This window comes from Eupeodes corollae, chromosome 1 (genome assembly GCF_945859685.1).
Source record: "Eupeodes corollae chromosome 1, idEupCoro1.1, whole genome shotgun sequence".
Taxonomy (NCBI): domain Eukaryota; kingdom Metazoa; phylum Arthropoda; class Insecta; order Diptera; family Syrphidae; genus Eupeodes; species Eupeodes corollae.
In genome coordinates, this window is record NC_079147.1 from 113,358,750 (window position 1) to 113,382,113 (window position 23,364).

Sequence of the window (23,364 nt, forward strand, 5' to 3'; positions counted from 1 at the left end):
CCTTGTACACTTGCAGGAAAACAGCCCCTACCGCCTCTGCTTTCTCCTGCGGATCTTCGACAACAAAAAAGTCATCGTCCAAGACGGCATCTCCTGGATCTATTCCTGCTTTCAGAATTACGTCTCTATTCTCTGTCGTCCTCTGAAGCTTAAGACAAGGAAGGTCGTTCTGATCATTCCTCCTAAAGATCTTGTTAATTTAAGGAAACATACTCGGGTCACTAGAATTAACAGCCCGATTTTTTTGTCCCAGTACAAATTAATGTTTAATCGGTAGTTTTATTTGATCAATTTGCTTACGTTTTTTATCGACGACTTCAATGCCAAATCTCCAGATTGTTTGGGTCAATGAAGCTCCGGTACAAGCGTTTAAGCCTTGTCAGAAGTCTACTTTTGTGTCTGAGAAGTGCAGTTGTAGTCTCATCGAAAAAATGAGAAAGGGTGTTGGAGATAGAACAGAGCCCTGGGGCACACAAGCATTTACTTTATTATTTGCAGACTTGAACCTATCTAATACTACTTGTATTGAACAATCCAAAAGGTAATTACTAATCCAATGAAGGAGGGATTCATGACCCTACCAAATGCTTTTGAAATATCAAGTGCAATAATATTACTTTTTTTGTGATATTAATTTCACGCTTTGAATTCTACTTTACAAACAACTTTAGTTGTTGGTAAGGAAAAAACTTCTCTTAGATGCTACAAGCTCATTACGTTTTTATATTGTATAGTTCTGAAAAGGCATTTCTTCCAATTTGACAAGCTATCTTTTAATACAAACCTTTGAATGAAATTTTCCAAAAACCAATAAATAGTTGGTACAATCCTAGGTAGTCTTGCACAACTGGAAGATCGCCAAGCTAGAGGAAGTGAAGGGTCTTTAAAGGAGTGCCATTGTAGTACTGAAAAAAGAATCCTTGGATCCACTAGCGCTGAAAATGGCTCTTTAAATTATAGTTTCGAATCCATCAAAATTCGAATATACAAAAAAGATGAGGCTATCGCTGATAGCGGACCAAATTCTCTCCCACCAGAGGGTGACGATGCACCCATGACCTCTCCAATCACGACTCTACCCTCTAAAAAAGTCGAAATCATTCCATCCTTAATGGAGACTAAGGACGATTTAAACATGATTCTTCTGAGCGAGGACGAACTCTTGGGTTCATGCTCAGACACAGAGGATCAGAACAAAACCGTGGTTGAGGTTGGTCTGTCTCATTATAGCCAAAATGCTGCAGTTAGTACAGATTAATCTCCAACACTCCATAAAGTCCTCGGCCTGACTTTTGCTCCGCCTGGCAAGAAATGGGGAATACATTGTCCTGATCCAATAGCCATTTATTGTGAGATCATTTGTTTGCGGACTCAAGGCTCCTGGGTACTACACACCGATAAAGGTGAACCTAGATCTTGCATACTAATGAAGCGTACATTAATGTATATCTACGTCATAATTTCAGTGACAAAGGTACCACTGCCGTACCTAGGCTGGAAACAACCAAAAGAAGTTTCTTGCTAGTGTCGGCGTTTCTTGGCCAAGACCACCTTGGCCCTCTCCCAGGAAAAACCCTTGAAAGAATCATCGCTGAAGCGTAACGGCAAAGGAACCGCCTAATTATTGGTACTGATGTTATAACTCATCACACGGTATGGGGGAGTACGAATATCAACGACAGAGGTAAATCTCTTTTTGATTATATTCTTGGTACTAACCTCTTAGTAAGTAATGCTGGAAATGAACCAACCTTCATCACTTAAACTCAACAAGAAGTCACAGAGATAATTCTTGTCTCCGATACTATAAACCACATGATCTTGGACTGGAAAGTATCCAAAGAACACTCGTTCTCTGATCATAGATATATAGTTTAATATCAATATGGATGAAAACCCACTGTCGGAAAATTGACTGGGCTTCACACAGGCCCTTAATACAAAGTTTATTAGAACCTGGACTATCTAGTCTTTCGTCTAACGCTAAGGATTTGACAACAAAGTCAATCACCTCACCTCAGCTATGAACAGATCACTAGAAATTGCTTGCCCTCTTATACTCATAAGACGAAAAAAGAAACCCCAATGGTGGGCCTCAGAGCTTGACTCACTCAGAAGAGAACGCTAGACTAGTCTCTAACTGGGAGTCTTACAAAGAATCCCTAAGAATTTACAAGATGCACTTCACCACCTTCTGTGGCACGATAGAAGAAACTTCTGAAGCCTCTAGGTTACGGAAAATTTTTTCAACCAATCCAGTGATGCTAAGCTGTTTGAAAAATGCAGACGGCTCCTGGATCACTTTTATGATAGTTCACTTACCGAAACCGCACGCCACTCGGTTAGGCGTTTTCTCAAATGACTTTTTCAGAAGCTGTATGGTTGAGGATGTATAAGAGGAGGAAACAGTTCTTCACCTTCAAACTCAAACTTTAGAAGAAAAACTTAAGAATTTGTTTATGTATCTCAACTTTTCCTCTTTCATACATCCACATAAAATGCCCGTAATGCTGCCAAGGACCATTATTTGAGATTTACTCCGATTTACTGTGGAGTTCCAAATTTTTCTTCGAGTTTCGGGATCACCATCTGTAGCTTTATTTTATTATTCGCTAAAGGGACGAATTTATCTGCCTATGTACATCATTATTCTGAAATAACGCATTTCAATTCCTCCATTTAAATATGAAACCATGTTTATCATTCAAGAACAAAGACAATAGAAGCGTACTCAAAGTACATCAATGGCTCAGCTCTCAGCTCTATTCGTCTTTCGATTTGTCTAAAACTTTAACAAAAATGTTACCAACAAAATGTTATGTGAGATACAAAATTCTTGTTGTTTTCATAGGTTTTCGTGATTTGTGAAAAAAAGTTTATGAACCATTTCTTGGATTTTTCTAAAAAATTTTACCAGATTTCAAAAACCTTATTTTTAGGTTTTGAGGTAACATTATTTTTAATTCTTAAAATATTGGTTTAGTTTGTTTTTATTTAAAAAAAAAAAAAAACTTTTTAAAAATTGTACTTATTTGGTATCACGTAAAATTCAGCCCTACACGAATTCCATCGTAATCGGTTTCTGAGATATTTGGGGTGACCCAATTTGTTTGAAAGTCTGCACCTTTCGATGTTTTCATGTTTTAACACAATTTATTTGAAGTCGATATCTCTTACTGGTTCTTGAGTAATGAACGACGAAAAATGGTATCACTAACCTACGGAAGTACGAAATCAGACGTATTTAAATAATCGATCAATATTTGTACCCAAATAAATTTACCAAAGAAAATCCGATAGATATTACTTTCATCCTTATTATGGCAAGAATAAACATCATACTAGGCAGTTCCATTAGTTTAGTTTTATTATCTTTAAATAAATTGCATACTCAAATTTTCAAAAATTATTTCCATTTATTTACATAAAGTGTTTGCTTATTCACATATGTGTATATCGGTAGATTTGTGTTTACATTTTAGTTTTAGTTTTACTTAAATATAAGAGTTCATTTATTTACATCTTTTGAAAATAAAAATAAAAATGTGTCGTTAAACAATCATTAAATAATTGTTTAGTGTTGCATACAATTTGTTATCTTTTAGTCTTCGGAACGGGGGCCGATGGATTTTCCCCCTTGTAAAATTTTTTGAGAAGCTCCATCGCTTCGTCGGCTCGTATTCCCGGAATAACTTTAATTTTCTTTTCAAAAAAAGTTTCAACGTTTACTACGGTTTTGCCTCCAAATCTATCATTGGCACAACCAAACACTATTTCTTTGACGCCAAGTTCATATAAAGCTGAAGCGCACATAATGCACGGTTCTACAGTAACAACAACACTAACTTTAGGAAAAACGTTTTCCCATTCAACATTATTTTTTTTACAAAATTCCAAAGTTTGATCTATGCAAACAAATTCAGCGTGGCGAGTTGCATTCTTTGTTGCATTAACATTGTTACTTCCTCTAGCTATAATTTCATTTTGGTAAATGAACACACAGCCTACTGGAACTTCACCTACTGAAATAGCTTTTCGAGCTTCTACAAAAGCTTCTTCCATAAATGTTTCCATAATTTCTAGTAACTAGGTTTTAACTTGGTTTTAGATTTCAAGTATTGAGAGATTCCCAAGCAGAAAAAAAGTAAAACAAAATTGAAGAGGATGACGAAGTTTAGTTTTCGTTTTTGAGATACTTTAAAAGATCGTTACTTTCAAAAAAATTGGTGGCCTTATCTGGCCAATTGGTGTTGTTCAAACTGCGAGGGCTAGGGTGAGCTAATTGTAAAATGTTGACATTACATCCAACGTAGTTTGACTGTTTTGCTAGTCTCTTCATACAATCACCCACATAGGTTCCAATTGCTACTACTATTTCCGGTTGGACTAATAGTAATTCCTTTTCCAAGTACTTAAGACAAATATCACGAACGGCTGCTTTTGCGTCACCCTAAAAAGATTAAAACAGCTAATTAGTTAGGCATCTTTTAAGATTTTGAATAGCAAATAAATGTTTGGCTTTATATGTAAACAAAGCTGCAAGCAACATTAGAAACAAGTTCGTGCTATCATAAATGAGTACAATGCTTTTGAATAAATGCTTATTTTAAACTTAACTATTATAAAACACTATTTTAAATTTTAAATTCTTAAAATTTTCATTTGTGAACTTAAAATAAAATAAAATTTATTTAATATATCAGTTAATTTATTAATAACGCTATGAGAACCATAAGGCTGTCTGCTATAATTTGAATCTTTGGAGTCGTGTGCTCGATCACTAAATCTAAAGTTAAAACGAATAAGAACTAATGGTGATGATATTGTACCATTTATTGTAAATATTTTTTATCGTTTGTCAACGAAGGAAGATAAATAAGATTGAACCTTTGCTTGTAATTTTTACTGCAACATTCCCTGAAGTCTTCTCGTGAATGTAGGCAGTCAGATTTAGTGTAGTGAAGTTTAAGTATAAACGATTTTTTATTATCGAAACCAAATCATTTATAAATAAAATAAATAAGATTGTTTCTAGATGTCTGCCCTGGGGCACACCGGAATTCAAAATAAAATGACTCAAACATTCATTAAGAAATGTTACACTTATTTTTCTATTTTCTTAGTATGATGAAATCAAAGTTAAGAAATTGTCGTTTCAAAATTAGTGTTTTCTGACAAAACTTATCAAACACTTTACGAAAATCATTAAATACACAATCTTCTTGTTCACATTTCTCAAAAACATCTAAACAAAACGACATACAATTAAATAAATAGATTTGTGTAGACGGAAAAAGCAATTAATATTACTCAAACCGGCTGGAAAATTGTGGACTGTAAGGACTCAAAGTCATTCTAGTACAATGTACGGATTTTGGGAGGTCGCAGCAAGTCATCGTCTTAAAGTTTTAGTGTTGACGACCTGGCCACATACTTTGAAGTTTTACTACTTCTAGATCCTGACCAGAATTCTATCAGTTTTGCCCTGCAAAATGTTTCAATCGGTGAGCTAGACTCTCATTTTACCATGGTTGAGATGTTGGCATCTCTAAGCAGAATGAAAAATAACAAAGCATCTGGTTTGGATGGCATTCCTATCGAATTCTGTAAGAATTCAACTCCTGAATTTCTCGATCGTGTGTGTTTGGGTTATTAAACACAATGTTAACAGAAGAGGCATTTCTGAGCTACTTTCGTTTGGCTACAATATTACCTATATATAAAAAGGGTAATCCGAGTTCACCAGAAAATTATAGAGGCACTTCAGTTCTGGGCTCACTAAGAAAACTGTTTGCACAAATGTTGTACGTTAGGCTTGTGAATTGAATTGAAAGAAATAATTTGATGAGTCCTTATCAGGCTGGTTTCCGGGCGGACCTTTCAAAGATTGATCAAATTTTTGGTCTTACGACCATTGCCAGGCATTTCATCGACAAAAAGAAGCCACTATACACTTTTTTCGTCGACTTTAAAGCTGCTTTTGATACCATCAACAGAAGATCACTTTTATATAAGCTAACAGTTATTGGTCTTTCAACCAAATTTATTGGGATTTATGAACAACTTTTATTAAACACGCCCCCAATGGTTTGTAATGGTATATCTATGTCAAAATCCTTTAAACCCGAAACAGGTATTCCACAAGGCTGTATATTGAATGATATTGAAAATAAAATACCGGGAGGCGTAAACTATGGCGATTTATCTTTAAAGATTTTGCTCTATGCTGATGAACTGGTGGTGTTCTCTGATAACCCAGTGACATTGCAGATTCAGATAAATAAACTTAAACAACATTGCGATTCGTGGGATCTCAAAATTAACTTTTCTAAATCTAAAATTATGATTTTTAAACCTCAAAACCGTTCAGATAATAATGGAACGGAACGAAATTGGATATTAGATTTTACCACCATTGAACTTGTCAGCGAGTATAAACATCTTGGTTTTACTATCACTCATAATTTGAACACTAAAAATCATATTAAAGAGAAGCTGGTGACAGCCAAATCAGCTATAACCTCGATTTGGTCACGAAGCTTCGTGGACCTTACATCGAAATTTAAGGTTGTTGACGCTACTGTGAACAGTTGCTTTTGTTATGGGAATCAAGTGTATGGATACCAATTTGTAGAGGATATGGAAGTCATTCAAAGATACTTTTTCAAGAGAATCTTCCGGCTGCCACATTGCACGCCTAATTACGCCATATATGTAGATTACGGGTTTCCGCAAGTATATTTTAGAAATTTAAAGGCCAACGCAGACTATCTTATTAAAGATATGCATAGACCTGATAGTAATCTGCACAATCAAATCCTGCTTATATCACTCCATTATGGATATTCCCCTTTTAGAAATATGCATTCTCTTTCCACAGCACATAATTTACCAATGAATCTAAATGCAAACAAGGAAGAAGAATGGAGAAATACTTTTTACAACCGCATTTCGATGGTTGATGAGAAAATGTACAAAACTAATCTCGAAAAGGCTAGGGAATTACTTTTTAGAGCAACGTATAGCCGTCTTAATTTAACTTTGGGTGATTATTATTATTTCTGTGAGTACCTTTCTGCTTTTGGTATAAGTTTTATATTCAAAATACGGACTGAAACTCTTGAGCTCTACTACAGGCCACATGGAACTGACATAGATGCAATTTGTTCACTATGCAACTCAAACCAAAACGAAGATGTTTACAATTTTTTGCAACTTGTCCTATTTTACAAGAAATCCGTAGACTTCAATTAGTGAAAAGCTTCTTTTCGTCGGAAGAATGTTTACGTGTTTTGAACGGGGAGTATGGTTGGAAATTGCTGGTACGCTATGTCTCCCATGCAAATAATTACAGAAATTCTTATTTGAGTCTGTTTTGAAGTATCTACTTAAATAAAAAAAGACCAATATTCCATAACTTGAACTTCTTAGAGTTCGACTTTTTCGGTTTTAACCAAACTAAAAGTCCATATTCTGCGAAACCTTTCCACTACTTCACCATCTTCGGTTTTTTACTTCAAAAAATAAACTTAAATATTTTGAACATTTATTTAAAGTACCTAATTCTTAATTGTTTTCTTTTGTCATAGTAACACATATTTATTGTTAACTATTCTTTTTCTTCTTTAAATTACTTTGCCACTTTAACAAATACTTAATACATAATTTACATATTAAGGGTTATTTCGATAAACAATTTTCCCCATATTTAGGATGAACGTTTTACCAAGTTTATCTGCCAAATAGTTTTTAATGCCAAGGGCATTTTTCGATGGGGCAAGTTTAGATAAAAATTGCAGTTTTTGTTCTTTTACAGTTTTGAGTTCTGATAAAATAGAGAATGAGATTCCATTTTGTTTTGTTTCATGGTAATTACCCTTAAACTATTTGGAGCGAAATTCGGATGCAGTTTTAAGATGAGTTGTTCAAAATGTTCGTCGGTGTATGACGGATTGGAGCATTCATTGTTAATGATATGGATTATGACGTTTCCGAATTGTCACATAATGGGGCAGGAACATTATCATTTAAGGCTGATGGCGTTAGCAACAAAGAAAAAGAGGAAAGCAGGCATATTATTAAATTTTAAAGCAGCAATCAACCTGCCGGTTGATGTATTCCTCAGATAGCAATACACATACAATCGATAGCTCAAAAAGCGTGTAATTTTCTAACCATTTTGATCGGTTTCCAACGCAAATCTTATATGAATGAGAATTTCCCATAATTGTGTGACCCTTTCCATAATTATTTTGCACACTATAGTGCGTTCAATTTCAACATTTTATCCTATACCGAACTGAAAACCGAGTTCACTCAGATATCTCAAAAATATCCGTATCATCTGCTAAGAGGTCAGAGCACCATCTCTACTCTCTATCGATTCCCTTAAAAAGTAATAAGCTAGCTAATATACATATGTACATTATTTTGAAATAAAATATGAAAGTCATCATCACTAATAAACCTGGTTATATTCGCACATCAACTGAAGACAAACCTTAAATAAGTACAGGGTGGGGCGTGGTTACTTCCTTATTTTAAAAACACAAAAAGTACATTTAAAGTTTTATTTTATTTGGTTTTAAAAACGACATCTCGAAGGTGGCCACGGTTCGCATCAATGCACTGAGATAGTCGGAATTTGAAATTGTTTTCCACTTTTTCCAGATATCTGTGCTTATGTCGGCGATAGCAGCACAAATATTATTTTAAACATGACGAATGGCCGTTGGACGATCAGTGTATACAAATGATTTGAGGTAGTCCCACAGGAAAAAATCACATTGGACTAAATCCGACGATCGTGCTGGCCGCTGAAGATCAAAGAGAGATGAGCCGTTCGGGGAAGTGGTTACGCAAAATATTCATTGACCTTTTTGCGTTCAAGTTTGGTCAGAAAAAAATCCACAATCATGCTGGCTAACGTTCCGAATTGACCGTAATTGTTCTTTCGTTCTCTTCAAAGAACCATGGGCTAATAATGCAGATTTCTGGATATTGCAAAACAAACAGTCACACATTCTGTATGCAGAGGTAGCTTATGACGTTCTCTCGGGTTGGTGGGGCTCTAATATCTCATGTTTTGTTTGTCAACACATGAAATATGGAAATGTGCCTCGTCACTTAAGAAAACAAGGGCGTCCTGAGGCAGGTTTTCGAGGAAGGCTTCACAAGCATTATTTCGCGCAACATAACCGCGTAGATTAAGTTGTTGTACCACTGACAATTTGTATGGGTGAAAATTAAGTTATTCATGAAGGGGATTTCGCCTAGGGGATTTCACCCTCACCCTTTCGATGTTTTCGAGCGTCCTGATGGTTCCTGTCCTGTTTCTTCTGCACACTACCGGTATCCCTGAACGTGCTCACCAACAAACAAATCGATTTGTCATCAGGCACACGACCTGCAGGTGCGATATTGAAATGGTTTCTGAAAGCACACTGAATTGCGATGATCGAACAGCTGAAAGAAAAGTAGGCCTCCACGACGAACGCGCGCTCTTGCTTTGTCCACTGTATTGTTGACACTGAACTAGTCATAGGGCAAACCTTAGATAACGTGCTTTCGAACAGGCCATAAAGAAACGCTCTACTATTAATAGCCTCTCAGTTGCGAGAGTTTCAGATAAAGAAATAACCACGCCCACTCTAGCTAGAGCTATTATTGAAAATCATGCCAAAGCTTAATGGAGTATTTTGAAATAGCAATTTATAGAAGACATCTAATTTTTACCTAAAGCTTGTTTTTAATCAAACAAATTCTATATTAAACCTAATAATACATGTTTTAGCTTTAGCTTTACAATTTTTTCCTCAAGACTCATTTTGTCATAGTTTTTCCACAGATTAGATTCTACAAAACAGTTTAAGTCCGCCTAGATGACTATTTTGACCATTAGTGGCCAATTTTTGCAAGAAGCGTACACGAAGGTTAAGGTTTCAAACATTTACTTTAATTATAAATTAAATTTGTTTGATATTTTAATAGTTTGGTACTTTTTGGATTGAATAAGCATAGTTTACCTTCAATTCTCCGGGTGTAATATTTTTTCCTTGGGAATCAAAGAAAGCCAGCGGACAAAAGTTATGCATAAAACATTGCTGACTAAAAATATCTATGCTTCCAGCTAATTTTTCAATCAGAGTCCAAATACGAACACCACTCGGTTCTTCAATGCTGGTCGCTAGGCCTTTGACTGGTCGCTTCGGATGTACCAACGGTGGTTGTTCAATATAACCTTCAATATGCATTGAGTTCTTAACAGTGTTTATGTTACCAAAAGGAATCTAAGACATAAAGAAACAAACATTTAAAAGTATATTTCGATAGGTACTTTGATCTTTTAAGATCTAAATAAATATTGCGATGAAATATGAATGAATGAACATATCGTACCCCAGTCTGTGCCATGCCATTTGGTCCAGGATTCATTCCAATTAGCATTAATTTCTTATGACCACCGAGGAATTTCTTCAAATACTGACAATGTAAATCAAATGCATATTCTATTGGATTATAAACGTGGGTAATGTTATTGAATTTAAGTGTTTTCAGTTCGTTATTCAAGTCACATTCTATATCAAAAAATTGCTTCCAGAATGGGGTAGGGAAGTATTTTGATGTCAACGAATCATGTGTTGGATAAATCTCATTTATTGGTTTATAGTTTTGTCTTTTAAAGTTTGCCATTATTTTTGTTCCGACTTAAATTTTGAAGGAGTTTAGAAACTTTGGAATGTTTAATGAAAACTATTTGCAGTTTGTAAGCTCAATGTTGTGTTTACTTTTGGTACAGACTTATCCAAAGCAAAAGCTACATAGGTAGGGAGACAGTTATTATTCTTCTAGTCTTCTGAGGCAGTATGAAATATGCAAAATGTAAATCAAGATGATTTAAATGAAAATTAATTATTTACCTTTGCGTTTCCACAAATAATGTATTGGCCAAATCGAAAACAAAAACATGCATTGATTGGCATTGATTTTAATTGTTATTCTTATTCGTGTGTTTATTTATTGCTTTTCCTTTTCACATTCACATTTTCGGAATTTGAGTTTCTGAAATTTTGTAGAAAGTTACTACGGCGCCATCTGAACCTCACTTTTATATTCATCAAATAGAATAGGCCCGTTTAATTCTTGAAGTTCTTTAACATCAATTTTGTTTTGCTTGTGAAGGCGTTCATATTCTCAAGCAGGTTTTTGGGAACTTTTTAATTTTTCTACATACTTGAAAAATACAAATTGAGTAATATCTTTCAAGGGCAGTTTTTTTTTTCAAAACTTGAATATTATAGTTAACTAATTTATTCATTTATTATAGTAAACCTGATAAATGTTTTACCTCATAAAGGAACTATCAACATTTTTTCCTGCGAAACAGAGGTTTTTTTTAAAAGTTTTCGTTAACTATTGTTACAACAAACGAAGTAACAATAGTCATTGTTATGAATTTTTAGGATTTGTTAGAATCATTTAAGAACGAAATTGCTAGAAATTGTCATTCCACGAAACTACCAAATAAAAAAAAAAAATTAAACGGCCCAAAATTTAAGACATTTTTAGCAATTCACTAAATTTTAAAGACGATTTACTATCTCTTACCAATTTGATGAACTTTTTCTTACGTTTGCCGTACCGTGGTGTTAGTATTTTTGTATCCAAAAGTCAAATCACTAGGTTCCGCCACCATAAAAACCACTATAATGGCACTGTTTTTTATATTGTTCTCGCACCAAAGGAGTTATGAAAACACATATGTATATTGATTAGACAAAGTTCGAGCAATAAGGAAAGGAAGATAGGATTAGAAAGAAAAAACTGATGCACTGGTTTTGAATAACTGCACATTTTAATGAGTGGAAATTATCGAGCCTGGAAAATAATTCCTCAGACTTTACAGTCTAAACACTTAGCAGAATTCTTGGCAATGTCTAATATGTGATCACTCCATAACAATGGGCAGGTTCAGACAACATAAGGGACTTCATTTGCAGTCAACTTCATTTTTTGAACGTAAATTTAGCACAATGCAACCAGTGGCGATTCCTGGTCATAATTTTAGGGTTAGCTACTGGTCTTTTAGAAAATCAAAATACTTTTTCAAAAATAATAATTCATTTTATTCAAAACGATAGTTCAATAAATCCTTAAATAATAAATAAATAAAAAAATAATAACGAGCAACACAAACAAAAGATAATAACACAAAAATAAACTCCGTACGAAATATAAAATCTAACATTTAAAAAAAAAAGTAAAAATTTGCTCAGCGGTAAATAAAATCCATTCTTCTTTCAACTTTTATAAAATTGTCTATGACTTTATCATAAAAATTTACGTTTTCTTTGAGTTCTCTTAAAATGTCTTTCTCAATAGAGATAAGTGCTAAATTTACTAAACGTTCTTGCCCTTGCGTATTTCGAAGATACGTTTTTATTCTTTTCAAAGCTGAAAAGGAACGCTCCACAGAAGCCGTTGAAGCTGGTATGGTGCAGATCAGTTTTGAAAGCCTGTAAACTTGCTCAAAACTGTGAGCTACATTTTCTTCTATCCAGAGCAAGACATCTAGTGGGGTTATCATCTTTGATGATCCAGTTGAGGTGGTCATTGGCTGTACGCATTGAATATTTTCATAAAACACAGTTAATTCGTTTTTTAATACCGTGAACTCAAATATATCTGGATAGTTTTCTATTAAATTGCGTATTAATGGTTCCGGAAAATTAGTTTTGTTGGAATAATTACTTAATTTATTCCCATTAAGTAAATCAAAATACTTCAGATTTTCCAATGATGAAAATCTTTCTAATATTTGCATAAGTAAGTTATCTATTATTTCAAAAAACAACTTTGTATATTTTATTTTACTCGAGAGCATGTTATCATTTCTTGATTTTCTTTTTTCATCTTCTGGGACAGTGAGCAACGTTGCTTGCCAAATATCTTCGAACCCTTCGTTCCTTTGCACTTCAAGAAATTGTTTCATTTTCTGAATTTGGTTCGTACAAAACACAATGTCTATGTTTGGGTTTTGTAAGGTATTAAACAGTACATCTGAATGTGCAAAAAGTTTTGAAAACACATTCAACAGAAAGACTGTATCAAAGGTTTTCAAAAATTTAGAATAACCCGTTGCAGCCATTCGATCATTACTGTCCCATATATTTGTCACATTTTCTTGGATGCCTTCAAAATATTGTTGAACGTTTTCTTTGTAGGAGTGGACTATATTTACAAGTCGAGAACTAAAGCTCCATCTTGTTGTGGCTAACCCTGGAATTTTTTTTTTTAACACTTCTTTTAAAGCATACGTTCTTTTGCTTGAATGTGATGCAAACGTTGCAATGCCATTCAGAGTGCTAAAAAATATCCTACACTCTCTTATATTACTTAATCCTTGAGACAGAACTAAATTTAAAACGTGGGCGTAACAATGAACAAATGTTGCTTTCGGACAAATAGTCTTCACCTTCACTTGAAGTCCATTCAAATGACCACTCATAACGGAAGCTCCGTCGTAAGTCTGTGCAACAAGTTTATCTTGAATTTCATATTTTTTCAAGAGTGTCTTGACTATTTTAAATAAATCCTCTGCAGTCCGCCCTGAGCTTACATCGATAAATCCAACAAATGTTTCTTGAATTTTTTTATTTAAGTAATATCGGAAAACAATGGATAATTGGGACTTTAATTGAATGTCAGAAGTCTCATCAAGCATAATTGCAACAAACTCTGACTGTTTGACTCTATCGGAAATTTGATCGCGTAAAAGGTCAGCAACAGCTTTGATTAAATCATTTTGGATAGCCATTGAGGTTCCTTTAAAAACTGTTGATGTTTCAAGGTGTTGAGATAGAATTGGATCATATATTTTTAGTAAATTAAGTAGTTCAATATAGTTGCCTCGGTTTAAAGATGAACTTGATTCATTGTGGCCTCTAAATGACAACTCCTGGTTTGCAAGAAAGCATGTTACATCTATTAGACGTTTCAACACCTCACGATTTTTTTTCACCAAAATGTTATGTTTCGTATTAGCATCTTTTAACTGGGAACTTAAGGCTTCATCTATCCTAGTCTGACCAAAGGTAGCTAGTTTAATTACACATTGCAAATGGGAGGCACTTAGTTTGTGTTTTCTTTGAAGTGTAGTAAGGGTGTTAAGATTTTCCACACCCGAAGAACTCCAGGGGGAACAGATATTAGAAAAAAGCAAACAAGGCCAACAAAACAATTTCTTTTTATTCTCGCAACCAGCTAGCCATTGGTAAAGGGAATATTGATTTTCGCTAAAGGTTCGAGTATACTCTCTGTGTCTTTCCTTATGTGTTGATTTTAAATCTGTAAGCTTTGGACATGGACGCCCATTATTGACTACTATTAGCTTCTCCGAAAACGATCTTGTTCGAAATGGTTTTTCTAGTAATTCTTCAATTATGGTCTTTGCTTGATAAGTATTGGATTCCATTTCAATTCCTATCAAAATAAAAGTTCCTATTGTTAAACCAATATCATTAAAATGAAGTATCTATTTTTAAACATACTAAGAAGAATCTGTTTAAAACTACTTAGTAGGTAGATATAGCCTAAAACTGGATATAATGTGTCCATACACAAGTTATAAAAATTGAAAATTATGATGGTATAGTTAAGTATATTGATTGATACATTATTTTATAAATGCCCAAAATTGTTTAAATAATTGTTTTTTAATATATAATTATTTAAATCGAAAATATCCAAAATCTAAAAAAAAAATAACAACAAATAATCTGAATCACCATCCTTAAGTCGTACAGTGTACCGATTCATACATGCTAAAAGTAAAACAGTCGATTGGAATTCACTGCTCTTTATACTTACAGTGGTTAATAATTCCAACCAGCTAGATGGCCAAAGAATTACAATTTCATGGCTTCAAAGTGAAATGTATGTATTGTAGATACTTAATTAAAACTTTGAAAAATTACACTTCAAACTGATTTTTATTCATTTGTTTCCAAATTTTAACTTAATAGTTTCACTTGAGCCTGCTTATAGTTCTTAGTTGTAAGTAGGTACTACTGTTATTTAAAAAAATGTGTTCCCTTAAAAACTAAATGCTTGTTTTGATTTGAGCTGTTCTAAAAAAATCAAATAGCCTTCCCTCTAGCATGTATGAATTTGTATGGAATTATGTTAATAATAATTGCAATATAAACATAAAAATCATACCGATCATAACACATCCAATATTCAACTAATAAAACACTATTTATAATAAAATGCACTTGCTTAAGTCACAAGATAAAAAACGCTTTCACACAAAAACTATTCCTTATTTAACATTTAAAAAATCCGCCTACTAACTTCAAACACCACCTGTGTTCCATTTTCTCCTTCCCCACACAGTCGACACCAAAAATCAGTATTATCTCTAAAAAGAGCGCTAAACAACGAACATATTCCTGTCGTAGTACTGGGCCAAGTTCGCTAGCATACTCATTTTCACACAAATTAAAATAGATAACACAATTTTCTCCTTTTAAAAACGAACATGATATGATATGAATTTTCGCCGTGTTCGACGACCATGTTCGATTCGTCGTCGGTCTTGTTTTTCCTCACATAGCCCATACGATGTATAAGGAAAGGAGACATCAAACTCATGGTTGCGACTCGTGCAACTTTTCTTTTGTGTCATTGTTGTGTGCCTTTTATGTGTCGTATACTTCGCCGGGTTATCGCTTTTATTTGCGCTCACCCTTCTGTTTATTTTTATAGGGTTTTTTTCGAATGTGTGCATAAATCTGTGTGTGTGGAATGTATGAAATTTGGTAGCGCAAATTTTTGCGGTGCCCAAAGCCCAATGCTTTAAGATAAATTATTGTATGCGAGTTTTATTTCATGAAATGAATGTATGAAATTTGGTAGCGCAAATTTTCGCGATGCCCAAAGCCCAATGCTTTAAGATAAATTATTGTATGCGAGTTTTATTTCATAAAATGAAGATTTGTAGAAAAGTTGCATATATTGTAACTGCAACTGAATTTTTTAACATTAACCAAATAATATACATAGTAGAAAATTATATTTATTCTAAAATTCTTGGTTTAGCGCCGCTAAACCAGCTAACTATGAGGAATCGCCCCTGAATGCAACTAGTTTGTTTTTCAAGTGTCATAAACTTCAAACTCTTTACCTTTACTTCACTAACCTTGACCTTCAGCTTATTGTTCAAAAACTACCAATAAAATCATTGTCTACAAAACATTCCTCAAGCAAGCCACAAGTCCATCATAATTTGTATTTTGTATTGTAAAGAAATACTAGTTATTTCTTTTCCGAATTGACAAGGAGCCCTTTAATAGAAAGCACTAAATGAAGTTGTGCAGAAAATAAATAAACCATAGATTAATAAAGTTCAGCTTTCGGTTGAATGAAAAAACATGATAAACTGTCATTTTGATAGAATTAGACTTGACTTAATATATAGGGACATTTTTCTTGGCTAACTTTCTAGTCAACTTTCCGTTAAACCTACCTTAATTGGCAGCTATGTCCCTTATGTCATCTGACCCTTCCCAATTATGCTCAAACCTAGAACTGAAAGCTGTTCAGTCTCCTCGAAGTAAGTACCACCCACGTATTGTGGCATTGGGGGAGGGTTACGCTTTTGAAATAGTAGACAGCATTTAGTTTTCAAAGCATTAAATTCTACATGGTTTTATATTCCCCGTTGGACAATGCTGTCAAGATTGAAATTTAATGAGCTTATTGTACACTGCGGTTGGCAGTCCACATCCGAAGAACAGCCCTGTGGCAAACCAAAGTTTATATTTTCGATATCAGATTTGAACGGTCCTAAAGGTAATTTCTAATTTCTAACCTAACGAAGAAGAGATTCATTAATACCAAATGTCCATATCTTCGATAAAGGAGCTTGATACCAAACCCTATCAAGGGCCTTGGAAATATCAAGTATATTAATCTTACTTTCTCAAAAACGATGTAAGTATTTGTTCCACTGTTCGGTGAGGTAAACCATGAGATTGCCAATAGAATTATTACTACGAAAGCTATACTTCCGGTTATCAAAAAGATTTCGTTCTTCAAGACATTTCTTAAGCTGAAAATTGTTCAGCTTTTCCATGACGTGGAAGCGACGTAAGTGCAATTGGACAATAGTTAAAGGGTGAGGAGGATTCGCCTTTTTAAGGTACACTGGACAACTGCTGTTTTGCATCTCCTCGGAAAGAGACTAGTAAAATATGACAAATGGAAAAGCTTAATCAGTAGCTTTGGCAGCGTTAAGCAAACAATTATTACGTCGAATATGTCCGTCACAAGTCTTTCTAGCTTATTTGAACTTATTCCGATTTTCCTCAGTGGGGTTGGTTTTTAAATCCGAACCTCTTTCCAGCTCGAAAAGACCATGAGTTTTCTTTGGGTTTGATAGATTTTGCCCACAAAGAATTAAGTTTGTAATCTTATCTGCGCTGGAATCCACGTCACTATCGGAGAAGCATAGTGATCAGTTTAAGGTCCTGAAGAAGTCATTAAGACCGTCTCATATTGCCATTACGTTCTCGTAGGAGTTATCTCTTTAAATGTTTATTTTTTTGGCATAAATTAGCAGATATAACACAACGGTTTGATGTACCTAGAAGTTGTTAAAAAGTTAACAATTATTAACAATAGTAAGTAAAATAACAGACCAAAACCTTGCACACATTGATAACTCTCAAATACGTTTTAATTTTGAAAAATAATTATAAAAGGTATGTTTTTTTATTCTCTTCATAGAATAAAATAAAATAAAATGCATGCAAACAAAATACTTTTATTTCAGGATTTTCAAGGCAACAAAAATTTAAGCAATTATGACTTAGACGGAATTGTTTTTTGAAGGGAGTTGTGATGAAGTTTACGCAAGTCAGCGACTCAAATTACGCAGAGCATTATGTAATTATTCCAACCCAATATTGGACGAACACATGTAATAAGATACTTTTCTATTATTCTTGCATTGGCTGATGAAACAGATTTATACAAAACTTCATATTTTCCAACCTTCATCACTCAAATTTGGTAATTCCAACCGAAATTCAACACCCGGGGAATCAACACAGGCATTAAAATGCATTAGATCACTTACTGCTTCTTCCTAATCAGTCAATCGGATTGTGTTATTAGGTCCTCCGCCGCGCCAGTTGCACTTGTTTCTAAATTATTTTTTGTAACTTTTTTTTTGATTTTTGATCAATCCATACCTATTAAAATCAAAAAGTAACAAATTGAATGTACTTAAGCAAATTAAACTCACTCTAAGCCACTTGGTTAAGTTGCGTTTTAGACTATCATATCAATCCCAGCGCGATAGCTTCCCACTTTTTTGCTAGGTCCACTTTGGATAACATCACCTTTGCCTCTTCAGGTTTTCTGTTCCTTACTTAAATATATTTTTTTTAAATGGCAACTTATTTATTAGAACAACTTACATTTTCGCAAAACAATTTTAACTCAAGCCACATAACAAAATTTTAAAACAATAATTGAAACGTCAAACCAGATCAAAAACACTAATTCACAACGAACTATTCACAATCAGTTCAAAAATTAAAAGTTGATACTCATAAGATCGATTCATCAAATAGTTGATAGATATTATCAACTATCAAATTGATACTCATAATAAGGCTAATTGAAAAGATAGTGGGTGTCGACTTGATGTACCCGGGTTTTTTCCAGGATCTGCCGTAAAATATTTGATCGACTGTTGACTTTCCTGGTCCAAGACCACACTAATATGGACCTATTAGGTTGTTGACGATGGGCTTCAGACGTTCACATATTACGGCAGAGAAGATATGGTAAGCGATTTCAAGTAGACTGATGCCTGTATATGTTGTGCAGTCTCCTTTTTTCAGTATCAAATTTCAACTTTACTCATTTGATAAATGTTTGAAAATCATTCATAGATAAGTAAGAAAAATTAAATATTGTATTGTATTATTAAAAATATATAAATAAAGTATCGAAAACATTCTGGGGTACGATTGGACTCCAAGACACTATTGTATCGATTTTTGCCGTGATGTAAAGCAGGGTTAAATGTTCAAATAAAATACCAGAGATAAATTTCTTGATTTGCTTAATTATTTTTTAATTTTATTTCCATATTTTATTAATTGCATTATTTTCATATTTTCTTTCAATATAACGTATTCATATTGCTAAAAATACCTTATGTTGTATATGTATATTTGAAACAATCAATTTTATTATTTTGCATTTTAAAGTAAATCTAACATGAAGTGAAAATATTATTTTATTAATTTCGAGTTCACAATAACAAATATTTAATGTTTGTATGTTCTTATTTGATTTTACAGACAAAGTATTGGTTCACATACTTAGTTGTCCATTTTACATCGTACGTGATGTGGTATCATCTACTTATTGTTTTATGAAAAGGCAAGGATAGGGGGAATGGTTTTAACACTGCGTTTATGAAACATTTTGAAAGAAATGTCCGAATTTCAAAAGTAAGAGGTTTAATAATCGAAATATCACATTGTGTAGCAAAAACAATTTCTAACGCTTAGGAATACAGGTATATATCTTATTTTTTTTCTTTTTTAAATCGGCACAAATATTTCGATATAATAAAAACTATAACTATCCTCAAAATGTGGGTGTATGTATGTATCTTAAAAATGATCGCGACTAGATACACAAAATATTAAAAACAAAAAACAGGAGTTAAAAGTTTGTGCTAAGAAATTAACAAAGTAAACATTGTAATAATAAAAATAAAAACAAATGTTAAATACTATCAAAGTTAAATATACATTTTTAAAATTATATTTAGTTTGTTAAAATTATTTATAAATACATAATATGCGTACCGTAGAGTTAATTAAAAAATTATAATAAAAATAAACATTTTAAAACAAGTTATAAATCTAAATCATTTCTATGCAATATTTATACTTAATATTTTTTTCATTATCAAATGCTCTTCATGTGAGTCCATGGGAGGAGGGATTTACGGATCAGTAGACTGAGATGCTGGGGAATCAAGTTGTCTTCGCGACTGCTGCGGAGATGTTGGTGATGATGGCCGTGAGGGGGAAGACGATGGAGTATTGCTGTTGGCTGAATGATAACCATTGCAGTTGGAAACTCCATTCGCAATTTCTTGATGTTCTTCTGCACTGAGAGATGGATCACCCATTTGAATATCATTTTTCAGTTCACCGGGCGAACTGTAAGTACTCAGCGAGCTCTTAGATGACGATGAGCTTTTGCCACTACTGCTGGAGCTGTCACTTTCGCTGTCCTCACTTGATGAATCCATTGGTGTGGGACGCTGGGTTACAGTCAGTTGTCTGCGCAGATCTAAATTTAACAAAAATCATGTACTTATGGTTAGTATTGTTTGTGTACACTTTTGTAACATATTCTAGTTTAAAAAAACGACAATTTATAAGTCGAAAAATTTATAGCGTTAAATAGCGTTGTCTTTTAATGAGACTCATTTTGAGATATTTGGGTATTGGTTCCGTATCTCCTTCTTAGTAATTTTGAGATAAAAGGAAAAGTATTTAAAGTAAGCGACCTCAATAGTCAAATAACTCATGAAAAAGGTTAACTATCTAAGAACCTCTTTGAATTTTAAGTATATAAATAAATAAAAAATAATTTAAAAAAGAAATCCAACAACTTACCAATATTCTCCTTGGTTAGGTCTCGGACTTTCTCTTCCAAAGATCTTATTCTAATTAAATACTCGGCAGATAACCTTTGCGCATTTATCTGCTGCTGCCTTTGTGCACCTTGCTCGGAATACCTATCTTCAATTTGCAAACACTCTTCGATGAGTTGTTGCTTGGACAACGTCTCTAAACGTTCTACCCTTGCCTTCTCGTATACGTTTGCAAATTCCTTGGTCAGGAACTCCTCTTCATCTTCAGGTAAAGAATATAAGTAGTTATCTTCGGAATCAACAGAAAAACTAGAATCGCGAGTCCTACCAGATGGCGTTAGTAAAGCAGATGGCACCTCTGCTAGATGTTCTTCCATTAGAAACTTATTAGTGTTGTACGGCACCAGAGATCGACTTCGGTTCAATTTAATGCGACGTCCACTGATCGAACTTGGATTTCCACTACCCATACCACTACCGCCACTACCTCCACCACCTCCACCGCTACCGCCACGACCATATCCAACACTTTGACTTTTCCTATAGGAAGGAACTTGAAATTTCCAATTCGCCTTCTTGTAGGGTTTGATGTTCTTCGTCTTTGGTTTGCCTCTTCGATGTTTACGCTTATTTTTCGATACTGGACCACCAGCGGTAGCCCCAGCTCCAGCACCAGCGCCCAATGAACTATTTGAATTATTTGGGCATAAACTGCTCATGGTTTCGTCATGGAGCCCGGAAGTATCAGTGCCTCCATCTGTTGGGAGTGCCGCATCGATATTAACCGGCTCCGACGTGATTATAGACATCGTATTTTCTTTGGTAGCGGACGACGTGAATTCAGTCGCCATTTGCGATTGCTGCGTATGAGGGGGAATATTTTTCTCGCCACACAAAATGTCCATTTCACTCATTTTAGCGTTAATATTTTCCAATTCTATTATATTAAATTGATTCACAACACTTCACTTAATACACTTTGATGTTACTTTATAATAATTTACCGAAATTTTATCGTAATTTTTAATAAAAATTATCAAGCACAAATGTAAACGATACAACAACTTCTATCACCATTTTCCAATAGTGAATCGTTTTGGTTTTCGTTTGTCGTTTCACTCGTCCACCACCAGGTTGGTCCGATTCGTTCTTGCTGTTTGTATTGCTATTATTTCCTTTGCTCGTCTTGTACTTGTGCAATTGGGTTTCTTTATTTTGTTGTTGTCTGTTTCTGTTGGGTTTTTGGTTTTATTTTCATTCCTTCTCATTTTCTCTAGTGCTCAGCTCAGTGATGATAAGTTTAGTTGCATGGTATTTAAGAGCTTCAGCTGTGGTGCAAGGTGAAACAGGCAAATCATATAAATTTCCTTTGATGATGGAGTGAATAAATGATGACTTCATGGTATGTAGTTTTTCTCATTCGCACTTGTATGTTTTTGACGGAGCGCGGTTATCAATAGATTTTGTTTTTATTTAAAATAATAAAACATTTTGAGGCATGGGCGTGCGTTTTTATTTTGCTATAAAATAAAACGGGGGCTATTTATCCCCATTTAATAAATTTTTAAAAGATTAAAACTTTTCATAGATTTTAGATTTTATTTTTTATGAAAAAACGAACTATTAGATTTTTGAAAAAATTACTGAATATCGAAAACAATATTTTCTATGAAAAAAAAAGGTTTGAAAATTAATTTAGTCGAAAGTAAATTTTTACTCAGTTTTAGTATTGTTTTTTCTTAGGTTTTATTTTTTGCAAACAAAACTGTCAATTCGATTTTTCTCAAAATTTAACTGAATGTTGACAACAATATTTTTTTAAAGATGAAAGTAGTTTAAAGTTAATATCTTAAAGTTTTGAAAAGATATTTGAGCCAAAAATCAATTGTTACAAGCTTTTATTTATTTTTTTGTTTAGGTTTTTATTCTTTGTAAAAAATTTGTCAGTTCGATTTTTCTCAAAATTTTCCTGAATGTTGACAACAATGTTTTTTAAAAGATAAAGGAAGTTTGAATGCAATATCTCAAAGTTTTGAAAAAAATACTTCAGTTGAAAATCAATTTTTACCAACTTTTATTAATTTTTTTGTTTAGGTTTTTATTTTTTGTAAACAAAACTGTGAGTTTGATTTTTCTCAACACTTTTCAAAATGTTGAAAACAATATTCCCTATAAGAGAAAATTAGTTGGAAGCCATAATCTCAATTTTTTGATAAGATATTTGAGTAGAAATTAATTTTGTACCAACTTTGAGTTATGTTTTTTTAGGTTTTTATTTTTTTATTAAAAAAAACTGTCAATGTGATTTTTCTCAAAATTTTACCAGATGTATAAAACGTTATTTTTCGTTGCACAAAATTGTTTTGGAGATCAAATCATTTTGTATTCGTAAAATTTTCGAGGTGGCAACATTTTTTTTTCAGTTTTTTAATTACATTTTTTCCAAAAATATACTGGTTTGGTATCACGTTACAATATATAATATAAAAAATAATTCAAGCCTCTAGCATTGTTGGTTCGTAAGATATTTAGGGTTGACCAACATTTTCACCTTTTTTTTAAACTGCTATGGTACAAAAAACCACCCACACAATTGTCCTGAGAGCCCTTTCTGCATCTTTCTACCTTATTATCTGCATAACAAAACTTATTTGAAGTCAATATATCTT

General features: G+C 33.5%; 3 protein-coding genes across 4 annotated transcripts; all 3 read right to left on the reverse strand.

Annotated features, from left to right (window-relative positions):
• Window positions 1-3,342: 3,342 nt before the first annotated feature.
• LOC129942150 (tRNA-specific adenosine deaminase 2) lies at window positions 3,343-4,074 on the reverse strand. The gene has a single exon (XM_056050962.1). It carries the CDS (start codon window positions 4,072-4,074, stop codon window positions 3,595-3,597), a length of 480 nt encoding a protein of 159 aa, XP_055906937.1. The 3' UTR covers window positions 3,343-3,594.
• Window positions 4,075-4,174: 100 nt separating this feature from the next.
• Window positions 4,175-10,816, reverse strand: LOC129942149 (single-strand selective monofunctional uracil DNA glycosylase). Its single transcript, XM_056050961.1, has 3 exons — window positions 10,399-10,816; window positions 10,026-10,289; window positions 4,175-4,450 (listed from the first exon to the last, which is right to left on the reverse strand). Exons 1-3 carry the CDS (start codon window positions 10,690-10,692, stop codon window positions 4,175-4,177), a joined length of 834 nt encoding a protein of 277 aa, XP_055906936.1. The 5' UTR covers window positions 10,693-10,816.
• Window positions 10,817-19,637: 8,821 nt separating this feature from the next.
• LOC129941121 (protein HEXIM1) lies at window positions 19,638-22,173 on the reverse strand. 2 transcript variants are annotated; one of them, XM_056049671.1, is made up of 3 exons: window positions 21,024-22,164; window positions 20,718-20,957; window positions 19,638-20,388 (listed from the first exon to the last, which is right to left on the reverse strand). In XM_056049671.1, exons 1-3 carry the CDS (start codon window positions 21,607-21,609, stop codon window positions 20,036-20,038), a joined length of 1,179 nt encoding a protein of 392 aa, XP_055905646.1. In that variant the 5' UTR covers window positions 21,610-22,164; the 3' UTR covers window positions 19,638-20,035. The 2 variants fall into 2 exon arrangements, with proteins under 2 accessions (XP_055905646.1, XP_055905645.1); XM_056049670.1 differs by having other exon boundaries at window positions 20,718-22,173.
• Window positions 22,174-23,364: the final 1,191 nt, after the last annotated feature.